The 16363-nt window shown below is 35.9% G+C and overlaps 3 protein-coding genes across 7 annotated transcripts; 1 reads left to right on the top strand and 2 right to left on the bottom strand.

The window, feature by feature from the left end:
* The first annotated feature begins 589 nt into the window (after positions 1 to 589).
* On the top strand, positions 590 to 4500 carry LOC104236235 (protein NRT1/ PTR FAMILY 5.2-like). The gene is made up of 4 exons (XM_009790121.2): positions 590 to 719; positions 2045 to 2262; positions 2599 to 3173; positions 3603 to 4500. Exons 1-4 carry the CDS (start codon positions 590 to 592, stop codon positions 4471 to 4473), a joined length of 1794 nt encoding a protein of 597 aa, XP_009788423.1. The 3' UTR covers positions 4474 to 4500.
* Positions 4501 to 4589: 89 nt separating this feature from the next.
* On the bottom strand, positions 4590 to 9957 carry LOC104236241 (BRCA1-associated RING domain protein 1-like). 4 transcript variants are annotated; one of them, XM_070156689.1, is made up of 9 exons: positions 9760 to 9957; positions 8918 to 9252; positions 8585 to 8685; positions 7877 to 8063; positions 7659 to 7777; positions 6653 to 6743; positions 5797 to 5962; positions 5340 to 5458; positions 4590 to 5177 (listed from the first exon to the last, which is right to left on the bottom strand). In XM_070156689.1, the coding sequence occupies exons 2-9, from the start codon at positions 9188 to 9190 to the stop codon at positions 4833 to 4835; spliced, it is 1401 nt and encodes a 466-aa protein (XP_070012790.1). In that variant the 5' UTR covers positions 9191 to 9252; positions 9760 to 9957; the 3' UTR covers positions 4590 to 4832. The 4 variants fall into 4 exon arrangements, with proteins under 4 accessions (XP_070012790.1, XP_009788438.1, XP_009788442.1 ...); XM_009790136.2 differs by having other exon boundaries at positions 9765 to 9957; XM_009790140.2 differs by lacking the exon at positions 9760 to 9957 and adding an exon at positions 9651 to 9749.
* Positions 9958 to 11259: 1302 nt separating this feature from the next.
* LOC104236220 (exocyst complex component EXO84A-like) lies at positions 11260 to 16140 on the bottom strand. Of its 2 annotated transcripts, XM_009790102.1 has the most exons (7): positions 15757 to 16140; positions 15311 to 15408; positions 14171 to 15218; positions 13379 to 13807; positions 13036 to 13209; positions 12072 to 12208; positions 11260 to 11767 (listed from the first exon to the last, which is right to left on the bottom strand). In XM_009790102.1, exons 1-7 carry the CDS (start codon positions 15925 to 15927, stop codon positions 11473 to 11475), a joined length of 2352 nt encoding a protein of 783 aa, XP_009788404.1. In that variant the 5' UTR covers positions 15928 to 16140; the 3' UTR covers positions 11260 to 11472. The 2 variants fall into 2 exon arrangements, with proteins under 2 accessions (XP_009788404.1, XP_009788412.1); XM_009790110.2 differs by lacking the exon at positions 11260 to 11767 and having other exon boundaries at positions 12118 to 12296.
* Positions 16141 to 16363: the final 223 nt, after the last annotated feature.

The raw sequence follows: 16363 nt of genomic DNA, 5'->3' as shown, positions 1-16363 counted from the left end.
TCGGCTTTAAAAAACCCGACAAGTTTAAGTGGCCAGGAAGCCATTTCGCCTAATAATTAAGTAAGACGTTTAAAGAAGAGATAGAAGGATATATATAGTTTAAACAAATACTCAAACGAATAAAAGCTACTAAGGTATGCAAGAATATTAATAAAAAATAGATAATATGAAAAAGAAAAAGGAAAAAAGAAAAAAGGGAGTATAACATTAACTTGTCTCCTCTTCAGAATACTACAATATTGGTCGATAACATTGATGCTGCACCTTCCAACATCCAACAATATATATATATATATATATATATATATATATATATATTGTTGGGGTGTGGACAAGACACACATTTTCAAATTAAAGCAAAATTAGCATTACTTGGAATATAAAACTGTTTTGCTTTAGTTATAGGCTATTAGTATATTTTAGATGCAAAGTGAAAGCAACATTTGGAATTATGAGGATACGCATAGAAACCTTCAATATATATATATATATATAAAAGCTGGCACAAATTATATATATATCGTAGACTTGGAAATATATATATGTAGCACAAACTAAAATCTGATATCTTGTTAATTTGTGTATCAAAATGAGTGAAGAATTAGAGAAAGGAGCTACTAATTGTGAGGATTATACACAAGATGGGACTGTGGACCTCAAAGGGAAGCCTGTTCTCAGATCCAAAACTGGCAGATGGAGAGCTTGTTATTTCATTGTTGGTATGTTATATATATATATATATAGAGTAGAAGTTATAATTTAAGTTTAAAGAGAAATGAAGAAATAAAACAAAAACGTGCTTGCTTTTGGCAGACCTTACTATTAAATTTCTAAATAATATGTTGAATTACAATTAATTCTTCACTCTGTTCATCTCTTCTTCCCAACCTTTTTAAAGAAATAAATCTATTCTTAAATTTTTTTTCTTTAATCTTACTCTGGCCACAGTTAAACATATATACTCATTCTTGGTTAATTTTGGGTTTGACTTAACCGGTTTCTCCTAGGAATTTATAGGTTAATCCATCAAAATTGTTAAAAAATTGGAAAAATAACCATATACTAAGAGTGATGTCTAGTTATTTACAAACTAATAATTGAGGAATAATAAACATAAAACTAATAATCCTTTTGTTGATTCTCCTAAGAAAGTCTCCCTATATTTATACATTGTTTCTGCGTTTGTTTCATGATAGGTTTTTATATAGTCTGCCACTACTATTTCTTTCCAGTTCTATTACCGAGTTCCACATTTGTGGATCATGGGCTGCTATATTTAGTATTTTACCTTTACTTCCTCCTTCTCGTAGTCTTATAGGTTCCTCTATAGGCATTTTTTTTTTTAAATGGTTTTACATTTTATGTTTCTATTTCTTGGCCTAGTCTATATACCCTTCTTCTAGGTACATTTTCCGTGCTAGTATCTACTATTCTTTGATGAATTGTATATATATAGGGAGAGTTAAATACTTAGAAATTTATCTATCCACTTGCTACTTTATGCATGGTTATGATTTTTGTTTTTGATTTCTAAGACATTATGGTTCTTATGCACTAATTTCAACACAAGCTAAGTGGGGTACTGAACATCTCTTGATTAACAGCCTCAAATGAAATAATCTCAAAGTCTCAACAATCAAAATAATTCGTGTCTTTCCCCACTTTCTATCTCCTTAAAATTGTAAATATCTGTCAGAATTATTAGAAAACTCGTAATTCTTAAAATTAGTGTAATAATTAATATATGATCGATCAAGCAACATCGGTTCTAGATTAAATCAATTAAAAAAATGGATTATAGGTATAATTCAATCGTAAAAACTAACTTATGAAGTAAGAATTGTCAAAAAAATATGATCGAGATACGACAATTCGTGTACTCGACCAATATAGAACAACTTATATTGTTGCATGTCATGCACGTGTGTAACGTAGTATACTAGGATATATTATGAGGTGCCCCATATGTATATTGTATGATACTAAGTGAAAAATGTTGATGAAATTAAATGCTTAAAATATATATTTATGCACGTACGTACAGGATATGAAGTATTTGAGAGGATGGCATTTTATGGGATAGCAACAAATCTAGTGATATATCTAACAGATGAGCTGCATGAAGGCACAGTGAAATCCTCAAACAATGTGACCAATTGGGTTGGTACTGTTTGGTTGACTCCCATTCTTGGTGCTTACATTGCTGATGCTCATCTTGGTCGTTTCTCCACTTTTCTCATCTCTTCTGCCATTTACATTCTGGTAATTTTTTATTCCTCTTTATATATATATATAAGCTAAATCCTCTAGTAAGTTTTACTAACTGTAACAATAAAGTTACAAAATTACTTTATATCACACTAAGTAACTAAATTTGCGACAATCTTGTGATTATACTATATATTAAAGCAAGTAAAGTTTAGTGACTTTACTATTACAGTGGGTAAAGTTCAGTTACTTAATAGGACAAGAAATACTTTTATTTTTTTGACATAATTGACAAATTCAATTACATTTACTAGTTTTTCATTCACATTATACACTCTTTTGCCTGCTTAATTAACCTTGTGTATTGTTCTTTGGCACACATAAAAATAGGGAATGTGCTTATTGACAATGGCTGTTTCATTGAAAGCCTTGAGACCTCCAAGTTGTGGCAAAGGAATCAAAGATATAGACTGTACTAAAAGGGCTTCTGCTTTCCAAATTGGCATCTTCTATTGTGCTTTATACATAGTTGCTATTGGAACTGGTGGAACAAAGCCTAATATCTCAACAATGGGTGCAGACCAGTTTGATGATTTTGAGCCTAAAGAGAGATTTCAAAAGCTCTCCTTTTTCAACTGGTGGATGTTTAGCATCTTTCTTGGAACTCTCTTCTCCAACAGTTTCCTTGTTTACTTGCAAGATAATGTGGGATGGGGTGTTGGTTATGGCCTTCCAACTGCTGGACTTGCTGTTTCAGTAATGGTTTTCTTGTTAGGGACTCGTTACTATAGGCATAAAAAACCTACAGGAAGTCCATTCACTAGGATTGCTCAAGTTGTTGTTGCTGCAGCTAGGAAGTGGAAGGTTGTTGTCCCTAATGACCCAAAGGAGCTTCATGAGCTGAGCTTGGAAGAGTATGCTACCTCTGCAGGCCTCTTCAGAATTGATCACACCATTTCTTTAAGGTGAAAATCTTGTGATATTTAATTCATTTACACAGACAATTTACATTTGGTCAAAGTTTCCGCTTGTGGCCAGGAGGTCAAGGGTTCAAGCCACGAAAACAACTTCTTGGAGAAACGCAAGATAAGGTTGCGTACAATAGACGTAATGTTGTCCGGTCGTTCCTTGGACCCCGCGCATAGCGGGAGCTTAATGTACCGGCTGCACTTTAGTGTACTTTAACTTGTTGTAGCATATAACGTGCTTTATTTTTGAGGTCACGGAAAGTTACGTTTAGGGTGACCGGATAGTATAAAAATTCTTTTATAATGTAGGCGTACAGAAGCAACACTTTAGATTAGTTGATTTAACCATATTATTAGGACCATATTAATGCTGGTTTTTAATTTCTTTACTTGGATTATATGTGATTGAGATCATGTTGAATGCAGACATCTTGACAAGGCAGCAGTGAAAACAGGGCCTAGTTCACCCTGGAAACTTTGTCCAGTAACCCAAGTTGAAGAAGCTAAGCAAATGATAAAAATGCTTCCAATACTTATAGCAATGTTCATACCAAGCACAATGCTAGCACAGACACATACCCTCTTCATTAAGCAAGGGACAACCTTGAAGAGAGGAATCGGTCCGAATTTTGAAATTCCTCCAGCATCTCTTACTGCCTTCATAACAATCTCCATGTTGATCACCCTTGTCGTGTATGACCGCGTCATGGTACCTATTCTTCGAAAATACACAAAGAACCCGAGGGGGATCACATTGTTGCAGAGACTCGGGATTGGCCTTGTCTTGCATATCATAGTCATGCTCATTGCCTCGTTCGTTGAAAGGAAGAGGCTCAGTGTAGCTAGAGAACATGGAATTACTGGGCAAAAACAGATTGTTCCTCTGTCTATTTTCTTTCTGCTTCCCCAGTTTGCCTTAATGGGAGTTGCTGATAACTTTGTGGAAGTTGCAAAACTTGAGTTTTTCTATGACCAAGCACCAGAGAGCATGAAAAGCCTTGGGACTGCATATGCTACAACAAGCTTGGGTGTTGGCTACTTCCTCAGCAGCTTTCTGCTGTCAACTGTGGCAGATGTTACCAAGAAAAATGGACACCATGGGTGGATTTTGGACAACCTCAATATCTCTCATTTGGACTATTATTATGCATTTTATGCTGTCTTGAGCTTTCTCAACCTTCTTTTCTTCCTGGTTGTAGCAAAATTCTTCGTTTATAACACCGAGACCAACAAAACCAACAAAGAGTTGCAGGAGGCCATGCAACCCTCACTTAGCAAGCCCATAATTGGAGAATAGAAGGCACCGGTTAAATAGCCAGTTTGCAAACCTCCTTCAGCTAAATACTTTACAGAAATGTGTAATACAAACTTGTGTAACTTACACATTTCCAAAACTATAGGTAGAGCCAAGCCTGTTATAACTCTATTTCATAATGGATTTCTTTTCAGTATGTTCAGTATATAAGATCAAAGTTTATTTTTGTTTTCGCATACTATACACAAAATATTGGAAGGACATCTGGCATTAAGATTCAACTAGGTTGCCCTGGTACGAAATATGTATAACGTCATACAAACATCAGAGATGCTTTGCCCCTATCTATCACAGATATACAGTCATCTAGCAGGACCCTTTTTACTCGCAACAATCCCTCATCAGCAAAAAGGTACCAGTTTACATGCAGCAACACACTCCAGAATCCAAGTATGCTGAATGACCTGACAACCAATTTGCTTGGCGAGATCCTCAGCTTCAGCTAATCTTTGCTTCAAAATAACGCTTTCTTCTTCAAACATGCAACCCTGTGGGGGATCACAGTTGTATACAACTAGATAAGGTGGGTGAGTTTCCTGTGCAGCATGAGTCTGTTCCACCAACTGTTCCTTGCTCTGAATGCTAGCGCCTCCAGCCTTCTCAACTAGATTTAACAGGTCAACTTTGTAAGTTGGCACAAAATCCCCACTCAAATAAAACTTGAAACCATCAAAAAGCTTTGGAGCCTGCAGTATAAAGGAAGAAAGGTTTACTGTATACATAAAAGCTTTTAACATGTGCTACATCAGTTTGGAACCAGAAAAAGAAAAGATCTTTAGCCTTGAATCGTATTCACAAGGAATATAATAAACTAGCTTCTCAATATCTTGCAATTACCGGACACTTACATTAGTTGAGACCCTGAGCCTTCCAGCTTTGGGGCCCCCAGAACAGCCGTGATTGTCTAAACTTATTTCATAAAGTTCCTCCTTTATTGGACCATTTGCTGCAATACAAGCTTTTACCCCTGCAAACAAACAAGTTCATTGATAGGAGAATGGAATTTAAATAAAATAATCATACTTTTCCATAAGGCAACTAGATAACTATTGACCAAGGCCAAGCAGACTATTTCCAGAAGAAGCCCATGCCCTCAAGTGGCTTTGGAGAAGTTGCACATGTACCCAGGTGTTTCTCTCATATTTCACTCCGCTCAACACCAAAGAAACTTTATTCTTATGTCACCACGCATTCTACTTATTGCATTTCTTGCTTCTATGGCAATTCAACATGCCCCTCATTACATGGAGAACTAAATGAACGTTCTATTTCAAAGTACTTTTAGATAAAAGGAAAAGCGCTTACAGTCCATCGTTAGGATCCATTTTCCACTCAAAATTGCCATGAGAACTTTAAATGTTCTAGTGCATGCACCCTTTTCATCTGTTGCTGCAACAACATGTGTGACATTTGGTTTCCAAAACTTGCACACAGTCGCACCACACATATTAGCAAATGTCACCAACACATACTGCAAAAATATCAAAAATACACTAAGATGAATTAATAATGTTAGAATATTTCAAATAACAAATCTCAAATAGAAAGAAGCTACCATTTTTTCTACTTCAAAGGTTTCTCTCAAAATAAAAGGACATTTAAGTGGGACAATGTGCAAATGCCTCCAGGGCTCAGTTCAAGTGGCAAAGGTTGAGGGACTTGTGACTTAAGTCATAGTCGTGCCCTGCGTTGTGCGAACTAAGCCTCGTATTTAAGTGGAGAAGGGCCATTATCCCAAGTTTCGAAGGCTGCAGTTGGACCTAATGGTTGGCCTCAGACGTGGGTCAAAGTACAAATACTGTACAATTAAATAAATAAAAGGAAAGACACCAAAATTAGCGGATCTTTCATACACTGCTTTTTCCAGGACATGCATCAACCAGGACTGAGACAATTTAACTTAATGTTGACAGACACCAAGCTAAACCGTCTATGCATAACCATAATAAGTTGACTCCTCTAGTGTACCGGAGAGAGCTGAAATAAACAAACAGCTTCTGCCTCGAAATATGCCAGAGGCAAAGCTTGCCCATAAAAAGGACCATCTCACTCGTCACAACATTCATTGTTGTGAGACTGATCAAACAGTCTTAAAACAGATACATGGGACATATTAAAGAACTAGCAAAGCATATTGTCAATGCAGAAAGGATAAACCAACCTTCTCTTCCGAGGATAGAGCAGACCCACAAAGAACCCATTCTTTGGGTCCACCTGATGATCTTGCCCAAAAACTCAATTGCTCAGCGGTTCTACATTCACAATGGTCAAAAGGGAAAAAAAATAGTTATGGAATTGCTTACAGATGAGGACTACTATCCAGCACATTCTAATGAATATACATATCTAAATTGCTCTTTGATTTATTTAAAAGAATTAAAATCAAAATGTAAGACAATATAAACAGCATGTTTGTTATGTATTTCATGAATCAATATGGCGTTTTTCAATTAAGAAATGTGGCTACCTTCCTGTAACAGAGCATCCCGATCCAATTAATTCCAACAGATAATCTAGCCAACTTCTTGACAAGGATATAACTTCACTAGAAGTATCCCCATTTTACATTAATGGATCAACCCTATTAGACTACCAAGTAAATTCCAATGACTAATATAACTGGACCAATAACTTAAAATAATAAGCAAAGCTTCTATGTACATCTGTATGTAAAGATACTCCTATTAGATATAATAATGCTAACAGGCCTCAGCTTACATGACAATCAAATGAGATACACTTGCTTAGCAAAAGCATTCTGAAACCTAATTATACCAGCAATTCAAGCAGTTCTTTACCGCGCCAACTTTCCAACTATCAACAAAGGTAGATCCACAACATGTTTATGACAAGTGACACCAACACTTTTGTCATTCAATCATCATCCACTTCTCTATATCAAGACAACCATTTATGTAGGAAAAATAGTAGTCTACATGACACATATCTAGAGAATCAGCATAAAATATTGACGGTATTAGGAAGGTATCACCAATTTCTAACTTATCAGCCTTAAACCAAGGAGCTTGAGAGGAGTGACTGGATTCAATTGATAACACGCAGATATTTAGGTTCCTATAATGATGTTTTTCTCATTCTCATCAACCGCCTATAATTTAAGAGGTAAAGAAACAGCACAGAAGTGCCACTATATACACTCTTCTTACAGAGGAGGAATATCTGAAGTCGCTTGATGCACTTCCCTCCTAACGTGCTTCCTGGAATTTGACTTCTCAGTTGGAAATTTAGTAGATTTATGAATTGGGCACAACATGAGATAGTTGTCCTGTAATTAAAATAGATGTGAACTTTTATGGAAAACATGAAGACAAAAACTTTATAGTGCTCAATCTGATCAATTTATTAACTAGCTGTATTTACTTACCATATCCCATCGACAATCCTGGATTTCAAATGCACAGGGAACGTGATAACTCCTCCGGCAAGATTTTACGTAGCAGCCAAGTGCTGCACCTTTCATGCCACAACTACTACATCTGAGTTTTGCAGCTCTTGCCAGTTCAATTTTCAAATTCTTTATAGTATCTCCATCATAAAATACTCGAGGTGTCCTGTAACCAATGAAATTAAGTACCGAAAAGGTACCCAATCAAAACCTAAGTGGTATCGACTATTAAACAATTGTGCAGTTTTACGAAGTACTGCAGAATGCTAAAGGGTCAACAAGAATATGATGTAATATAAGAATCGAGATTATGCTTTAGTAGTGGATGTACAAGTATTGTAGTGGAAACAGCCTACAGACATTGCCTGGTTGGCCCCCTTCATTTTCAAGCCCTATCTGGATTATTTCAATTTGACTACAGTCACTAAAAACAAACCTTTCATAAGCAAAGCAGATTATAATATTCAATTGCTAAAATCAAAGGTTGCTAAAATTCCAAAAGTTCCCTTTTTTCTTCAGCTCCAATTGTTCATAACCATCTACTACAGCTAAACAACTCAAGCATAAAGATGAAGCACAGTCTAGAGCTGCCACTTAACTACATGCCTAAAGCTTTCCCTTATCAGTTGCACAATCATAAAACAATATTATATTGGAATATACAGCTAATTGATTAAATCCACATACCATTCAATGCATTTACTGTGCACACATATGACTTTGGACGGAGAAGTGACATTTTCCACCACTTCCTTTCCATTAGCATAGTACAAGAACTGTCCAGTTCCCTGCAAATATTTAACAGACTTGACAGATTAATAATAAGAATTAGTTAAATGTAGCAGAATATGTCCAGATAAACATGTGTGTACATGAGCAAAGGATGTGGAACACAAAATAAGTGGATATTTTCCAAATGATAGCAGTGGAAGAGGGTATTAAAAATTTCTAAAAACAACAAAATAATAGCAGCTGATAGTTTGAAGTTTCTCCTATCATATACAGCACAGATAAACTCACCTTTGTGGTCTTAGGCGAATGACAGAAACCACAAACACTTCCTTTCAGAGGATGTTGATCTGAAATTGATTTTGGCTCACCAACAGAAGGAGATTCACTATTTTTATACTCCATATTGCAGTTGGAGTTAGCAACAATTTCAGAACTAGGACATCTTAGTTGAATATGACCATGACTTCCTAAGCTCATTTGGGACGAACCAGAACTTAGTTTCTTTTGCCTCTTCACATCCCTTTCATGAAATATATCTTCATGCCCAACTATGCAGCGCATTCGACGTCCACCACATTTGAATCATCCTCTACTGACCTCTTTGCTGTAATGTTCTCTATAATCTGAAAGTGAAAGGATCGCATGTGTTTAAAATAATCAAAAAGAAGAAAACATATAGGAGAGAACAGTTTAACACTAACACTTTGTTCCATCCTTCGTTTAATCTAACAAATCATTTACGCCCTCTGTCCATTTTACATGCACGCTTTCCTTTTTAGTTCGTTCCAAAACGAGTAACAAGTTATTATATCTAGTTTAGTTTAACTTAAAACTTACGGTTTTAAACTACGTGTCAAGTCAAGCTACACCACATAAAATGGGACAGAAGTACTAAAAATTATCACAAACCATTAGTTAGCAAGCATCTACTGTTAGTCTGCAATAGACACTAGAAATTTTCTAAGCAAAAATCAAGAAAATAAAAGAAATTAAGCTACAAATGCCCCCACGATATTACAACCTTGAGCAGATGTTAATTGCCATAATATAACGTAATTACAGAACAGAAGCAAATTGTCAGTTGAAAGGACAAACGAGAAATCAAAAGGGGAATTTTGCAGTGTACAAACTTTACATATACTCGTTAGGGTCAATGTTGTTGGACGGTCAGGATCTGATGATTTCTTGTGGTAGCTGATTATTTAACGGTGAATATCGCTTTACTTGCAGATTCTTTGAGAGGTACAGCGTTGGAAGTTGGCGCTTGATTGTTTTCCAGGAATTGTCTCCCGCTTCTTTGCACTTCCACTATCGAAGACCCCTATTTAGCTGATATTTATAAAATTGTTTAAAATTTAGCCATTTCAAAATCAACTCCAAAATGTCCACTCTGAAGTTAAAATTGTGGGTCTAAAGTCTGAGTTGACCCAAGGTTCAATAAGACCAAGGTTCCGTCAAAGCATAGCTTCGGACACAGTGATCCAAATTTGAAATAAGTGTGCTTGAAATTTCCCAAACAGGCTAAACTTTAAATAGTTTTTAAAAATTGGACAGGTTTAAAATAGGGGTACTCGAAGCGGCTATTTGGTGTCATTTTTACCACTTGAGGTCACTATTTATATTTTATCCCCTTTAACAAAGATTTGCAAAAATAGCCTTTATGCTACACGCCATGGAATAATTATGGTTGTTCAATTGTTCAAAATTATGTCCGACGGGGACGTAGGTTTGGTACTATCGTCATTCCACACTTATTGTAAAATTGTTCTCATATTTTGATGGATATGAGAATCTTGCTTCGTTCACAAATTATGTCAGGCGAGACATAGCTTTGGTATTATCTTCATTCAATATATCTTGTTAAATTATTCAGAAGTATTGCCGGAGGGGCAAACCTGTGTTATTTAGTTGTTCAAAAAATTTGTTGGCCGGACATAACTTGATATTATCTACATTCTACCTATCTTGTCAAATTATTCACAAGTCATCTGATGAGCAAATCTTACAGGTGTTGTATAATTATTCGCAAGTTTTGCCAGACAGGCACAATTGGTACTATTTTCATTCTACCTTGTTAAATTGTTCATAAGTCTTGTCGAATGCGTAGTATTGGCAAGTTTTGCCAAACGGACATAATTGGCACTATCTTCATTCTACATGTCTTGTTAAATACACAAGTCTTTCCAAACCAACAAATCTTGCATGTGTTGTTTTATCTTTGGTTGTCAAGTACGACTAGGGGTGGCAAAAAGACATGTCGGGTCGAATATGGGTAATGCAAAAATAGATAAATTATCCGACCCCACTCATATTTAATACGAATAAAAATAGATTAACCGACGGATAATATGAATATCCACATTATCCATGACTTATTACATATGATCATTTTTGGGAGAATTCATAGTATCCCAAACTTGAGGAACCCCCAATTTGACGTTTTACAAATGTAAAAGTTAAACACGTTAGTTATCCATTGATTATCTATTTTCTAAATGGATAATATGGTTCTTATCCATATTCAACCCGTTTTTTAAAAGTTCATTATCTAACTCATTTTTTAATGGACAATATGGGTGGATAACTGTTTTCTTTTATCCATTTTGCCACCGCTAAGTACGACCATAGCATTATAGCAAATGTCACGCAGTATAACTATTCAATGTAATTTTAAGTAGAATCAATTTGTTTACATCATATACGTCCATAATTAAAAGAAAATAACAACAAATACACCTACGGGAGATAATGTACTTTGATTCTCTTGTGCGCGGAGCTATGGAACCTTTTCCGTATGCGAGTGTATCTATAAATCTCTTTGCAAATGGACCACTATCACCAGATTATACTGTAGGTTGCTCTTCTTGTGCATGACATGGAACCTTTTCCATATCAGTTAATGAACCTCTGGTACAAGATGTAACCTCTGGTGCATCCAGGCGTCTTAATACCTCTACCGAGTTAGTAGCATCATCGCTCCCAAATGATTCAGTAGAGTTGTGTGAATTAGATTCATTTGTTTCTTCTTCAGTAGCATCAATAATCTCATTGCTAAGAATTTCCCTTTTATCAAGTTCATGCAGCTTCTGTAGTGTTTCAGTAGCAGTCCTTGTTGCCCATCCAGTATAGCTCATGCGCCTGCAAAATAACAAGACAATATGCTGGAAAACTGAATATTTTGGAAGGAAGTCTATCCTTTTCTGCTTGTTTACACTAATTAGTGTAAATTTAACCTATTACACCAGGCTAATGCCTCTTTTTTTTTTCCATGCTACTAATTTCACTTATTATGGACAGTTCACTTGTACTCTCGTCTTTTAATTGACATGTCCGTGTGAAAAAATTTGTGCGTTGCCTGTGTCTAGAAGCTAATTAACTCAACAACATATTCCGTCCATAGGAGATGAGATATTTTTGATCGCCATCATGAAAGAAAAGTTACCTTTCAGGATCCATCCCAGCAGAGAGGAATGCAGATTTTGTACAAGATTCATAATCTGAATAGGCATTCATGACAGCATCAGACAAGTATCCTCCCCATTTAGCAATTTCAAGGAGAAAGTGGATGTCAAGACTAAGCTGTTTAAGATACAAAATGAGTATTCACTCAAAAACTGTGAAAGAAGGCGAAGCACGAAAGCAGATAAATCCATCTATCAGATGATCCCTACACAAACAGAAACTAAATTATTCTCTTATTTTCAACAGAATAGGGCCACTGCATTCACTATTAGAAAAACACTGAATATGATATCTCAAAAGGAAGTGTCAAGATTCATATTTTCTGAAAGTGTCTAGATTCATTTTATTGGACATTTATTATCTTTATTATTTCACACAATAATGGGTCATTATTCCATATTTGTAACCGTTGCACCAGTACTCACCCATTATAACTTCTTGATTCTATTCACCTATATATATGTATGTATATATATATATATATATGTATATATATATATATATATATATACATTCTTTCCTTTTGTGAGTGAAACCAAGTTACAGAAATACTCTCCTTCCTTCTGCTGAATTTTCTACCAAGAATAAATCTTTGTTAGTTTCTGCTCCTAGTTTTATACTAGAAGAGCTTGTTGAATTCTAGGATATACCTAAATCGGGTGAAATATCAAGGACAGTGTCATCCATGACACGCCTCAAGCAATTAGAGAATTTTCCGTGATTTCACTCCAATATTTCCAACATTCACCTATTCCGTCTATATTTGTTTTCTTATTTACAATTATTTTATCGGTACAACGTCAATTTTATATCTAAATTGGAACTTATTCACCTGAAATTTTTCTTGGTTGTAGGCTGACTGCCACAATTGTGAATTAGAAAAGCCAGGGCAAGGGTTGTGGAATCAAAGCTTAATCTAGTCTAGAGAAAGAAAATGCATATACCTGTATAAACTTGCGAGACCTTTCGTTTGGCAAATTCTCTTCAGTGATATTCGAAATATCTTCTTTGTCCAAAATCATCTCCATCAGCTCACCGAATAGACCCTTTAACCAATTCATTTTGATAACAGTGTCCTCGGCATGCTCTTTGAGTTTCCTTAACGCGAAATACAGTTCCTGGTAGTTTGATGTCCCAAACAAAGAAGTTTTAATCCATAAAAGTGGACAAATAATATTCTTTTATCATTATATTATCCAACAAGCGGCTCCACCTTCCTGTGAGTGAAAAGATTTAAATAAGACATCTATCATAACTGTGTTAATACTTCTGTTCTAAATGGCATACCTGGTAAGAAGAAGAGGGCTCTATATCAGTGCAACATGCTGGAGAAGGATTACATCTATAATCACTTTCAAGTGGCAAGGATTTAAGAATTAATTGCTTGCAGAATTGAGATCTTAGTCGATCACAGTTTCGATGAATGAAGAGCTCATAATCATCAATCTCAAACTGCAAGTGGTAGGTGTCATTGAAAGCCTTCCTAATCATGCTGGAGAATATTTGTGCTATTACTGATAAGTTAGCAATAAGGGAAATTTGTTGTTCCACTGACTCTGCAATATTGATTCTTGAATCAACTTCCTCAGTTTCTGTCGTATTCATCAGTGCACTTTCGAGAATAGCAGTGTACACTGTGAAAAGATCCAAAAGCCCTCTCAGAAGTGAGCCTTCAATATGCATTTCGATTAGAGGAGAAACTTCTTCAAGTATAGCCTACAAAATATGTCAAAGGGCCATAAGCTTCTTGCTTTACATCTTAATTACTTAAAAACTGTCTGCAGTTTGAGTAGGAAATAAACTTATAATCAGGCAACTCTAAGATAAACAATTAAATCTGTTTTCCTCTCAAGCAAGTGATGACGGGACGCAATCTAGTAGTGCAAACAAGTAAAATGAGTTGTAGCAATAGATATGGCTTCAGTTTAGTCTTAAAAATGATTAACGTAGAGGAGCAATATAGGCAAGTATTAACCAGATTTTTATACTGCTAGCACCCTAGATCTTTCTCAAGTCACTTTGAACTATTCCAATACCTTATATGCTAATATATGCATCATAGGTAGAAATAGGAAAAACCTGACTTAGTGTTATGAACTTCCGACCACTGTTTGCAAGCAGGCAATACTCCGATAGCTGGCCACTGTTAGCGGAATAACTATCAGGCGATAGAATTCCTGATACTAGATATCTTCCAAGTACCCAAGTATCAGATGAGGTAATGATACCAATCACTTTCTTAAAGTGTTCTATATGGATCTGAAAAACTTTTTGTATACTGGGACGGATATGCTCTATCAAAAATGATCGTAATTCAATTCCCTGTGCCTCTAACAAAGAGCAATAAGACATTGTGGATTGCACAGCTTCCACTGCTGTCGATAGGCCACTACTTGGCTCTACCATGGATTCGACATAATTATTGAAATAGACAGCAAAAGTCACAGTTTGTTCCATCACCCACCGATGTAATTCTGACTTGTGAGGAGAATTCTCGCCATGCAAGAGAGTGAAACTCTTAGCTGCTTGGGACATCATGGAAAACAAAAACTTGGAGACATCTCGAAGATATAGTCCATGTGGATATGCCTTTGAAAAAAACAAATCATGTGTGCTAGATGCAATACGCGAATGATAATATTTAAGCAATAATTGAGTTGCAAGATTATTATCACCAATTCTGCAAAGCCCAACTAATGTTTTCTGCAGTTCAGGTGCAGAAACTCGAGGATTTTGTGCAACCAGCGTCAACTGATCTGCAATCATAGACCTCTTCTCTGATATCGTAGAGTTATAACCCATCACTTCATCTGATGAAGTCTCTGCCAACTTGATATCTTTGAAGAACTTAGCTTCCTTCTCCAAGAAAGAAATAGCTTCGTCCAATCGCTGTTCTGAAAGAAAATCATCCAAGATTTCAGAGACCTCTTTGGTGTGAGCAGCAATAATGCTGGACAATGATATGTAATCTGGTAACCTTTCTTCAAGCTTTGATTCTATCGTCTCGTCTGCAAGAAACTTTAGAAAATCGCCATTTGCAAGGTCTTTTATGAGCCTTTTCTGCTTTGAAACCTGGTACTTCAGTTGCAATAGGTCACTCTCTAGATTTTTAGTCCCTTCAAATATCCTGCTAAGAAAGACACTGTCAGCTAGCAGAAGAAGTCACTGAAATTCATTAAAAACAACTTTTCACATCGGTTTATATAGCTATTAACTAACCCTATAAATGCTGAATAATTGGTAAAGACAATTTTCTGAAAATCTTCCTCAGACTCTTTTTTCAACTCAAGGAGTTCTGAACAAAGATGAGTAATGCCCTGCAAAATCAAACATCATTAGACAGAATTTGTCAGCAACACACATAATTGGAGGGTAAAAAAGGAAGATTGTATATTTCCATAAGATGGTTGTGTTAAAGATGACTAAGTAAATAATGTATTACATATGTAAATATCTTAAATCCTTAAGCAAATGAATTTAACTTCGATGTATTGACACTAAAATAATTTCTACACAGTCCATAATAAGCTGAACGATTAAACTGAAAAATAAGAGAAGTAACTTGCTAGTCTGCTACGATATGTAAAATTATACTAATAGGATAAATATCCTCTACACTATTTCCCGAGTAAATAAGCATATCAACAGCTTAAGGAAATCTAGACCTTAGCAGTCATGGACTGGAGCTCAGGATCAGCATCAAATTCGCTGGAAACAGACGAAGAGTCAGCGCTGGAATGAGCATCGGTTGAATAATCTTGATCGGCGAGGATATCTTGACTGTGATCCCTGAACCGAAACCTTCTTGATGTTGAAGAAGCAGTAACCGTGTCCATGTGGATTGTTGGTGTCAATTACAAGGATGATGGAGGCCGAGAATTGTAAAAGGGAATATTGTTTGAGGTGTTGAGTAAAAAACATGCTTGTAATTTGTTGTGTTTCGGCCATTGTAAATGGGCGAACTTTGATTTTGACGTTAGAAACTGCCGAATGAAGACAGACGAGAGACTAGTTGGCGGGACAAAGGAATGTCTCTTATATTGTTTCTCTTTTCGTTTCCTTGTGCTTGTGGCCTGCCGGCATCTTTTGGTCATAAATACTCATAATTAACCCCCCCCCCCTCTTTGGCTCAAATTATTAGTGCAAAAGAATCTATAAACCATATATATTCATTGCATCTGGTTCATATTAAATGCTCGTATAATAGAGCGACACGTGAAACCAAATACCGATAAAAAGCGAGACAAGTGTATGTCGAGACCAGAGGCAGTA

This window comes from Nicotiana sylvestris, chromosome 9 (assembly GCF_000393655.2).
Source record: "Nicotiana sylvestris chromosome 9, ASM39365v2, whole genome shotgun sequence".
NCBI classification, from domain to species: domain Eukaryota; kingdom Viridiplantae; phylum Streptophyta; class Magnoliopsida; order Solanales; family Solanaceae; genus Nicotiana; species Nicotiana sylvestris.
This window is presented reverse-complemented; position numbering and strand designations above follow the sequence as displayed.

What these genes read in the sequence shown, in the direction of transcription:
- LOC104236235 (XM_009790121.2), top strand. Translation starts at nt 590, where the DNA reads ATGAGTGAAGAATTAGAGAAAGGAGCTACTAATTGTGAGGATTATACA. An exon ending in AGCTTGTTATTTCATTGTTG is followed by an intron (nt 720 to 2,044) that starts GTATGTTATATA and finishes ACGTACGTACAG; the next exon opens with GATATGAAGTATTTGAGAGG. An exon ending in CTTCTGCCATTTACATTCTG is followed by an intron (nt 2,263 to 2,598) that starts GTAATTTTTTAT and finishes ACATAAAAATAG; the next exon opens with GGAATGTGCTTATTGACAAT.
- LOC104236241 (XM_070156689.1), bottom strand. Translation starts at nt 9,190, where the DNA reads ATGCGCTGCATAGTTGGGCATGAAGATATATTTCATGAAAGGGATGTG. An exon ending in ACTTCAGATATTCCTCCTCT is followed by an intron (nt 6,744 to 7,658) that starts GTAAGAAGAGTG and finishes TTGTGAATGTAG; the next exon opens with AACCGCTGAGCAATTGAGTT. An exon ending in GGCTCAGGGTCTCAACTAAT is followed by an intron (nt 5,178 to 5,339) that starts GTAAGTGTCCGG and finishes TTTATACTGCAG; the next exon opens with GCTCCAAAGCTTTTTGATGG.
- LOC104236220 (XM_009790102.1), bottom strand. Translation starts at nt 15,927, where the DNA reads ATGGACACGGTTACTGCTTCTTCAACATCAAGAAGGTTTCGGTTCAGG. An exon ending in AGTTCATAACACTAAGTCAG is followed by an intron (nt 13,808 to 14,170) that starts GTTTTTCCTATT and finishes CATATTTTGTAG; the next exon opens with GCTATACTTGAAGAAGTTTC. An exon ending in GGTCTCGCAAGTTTATACAG is followed by an intron (nt 12,209 to 13,035) that starts GTATATGCATTT and finishes TATCTTAAACAG; the next exon opens with CTTAGTCTTGACATCCACTT.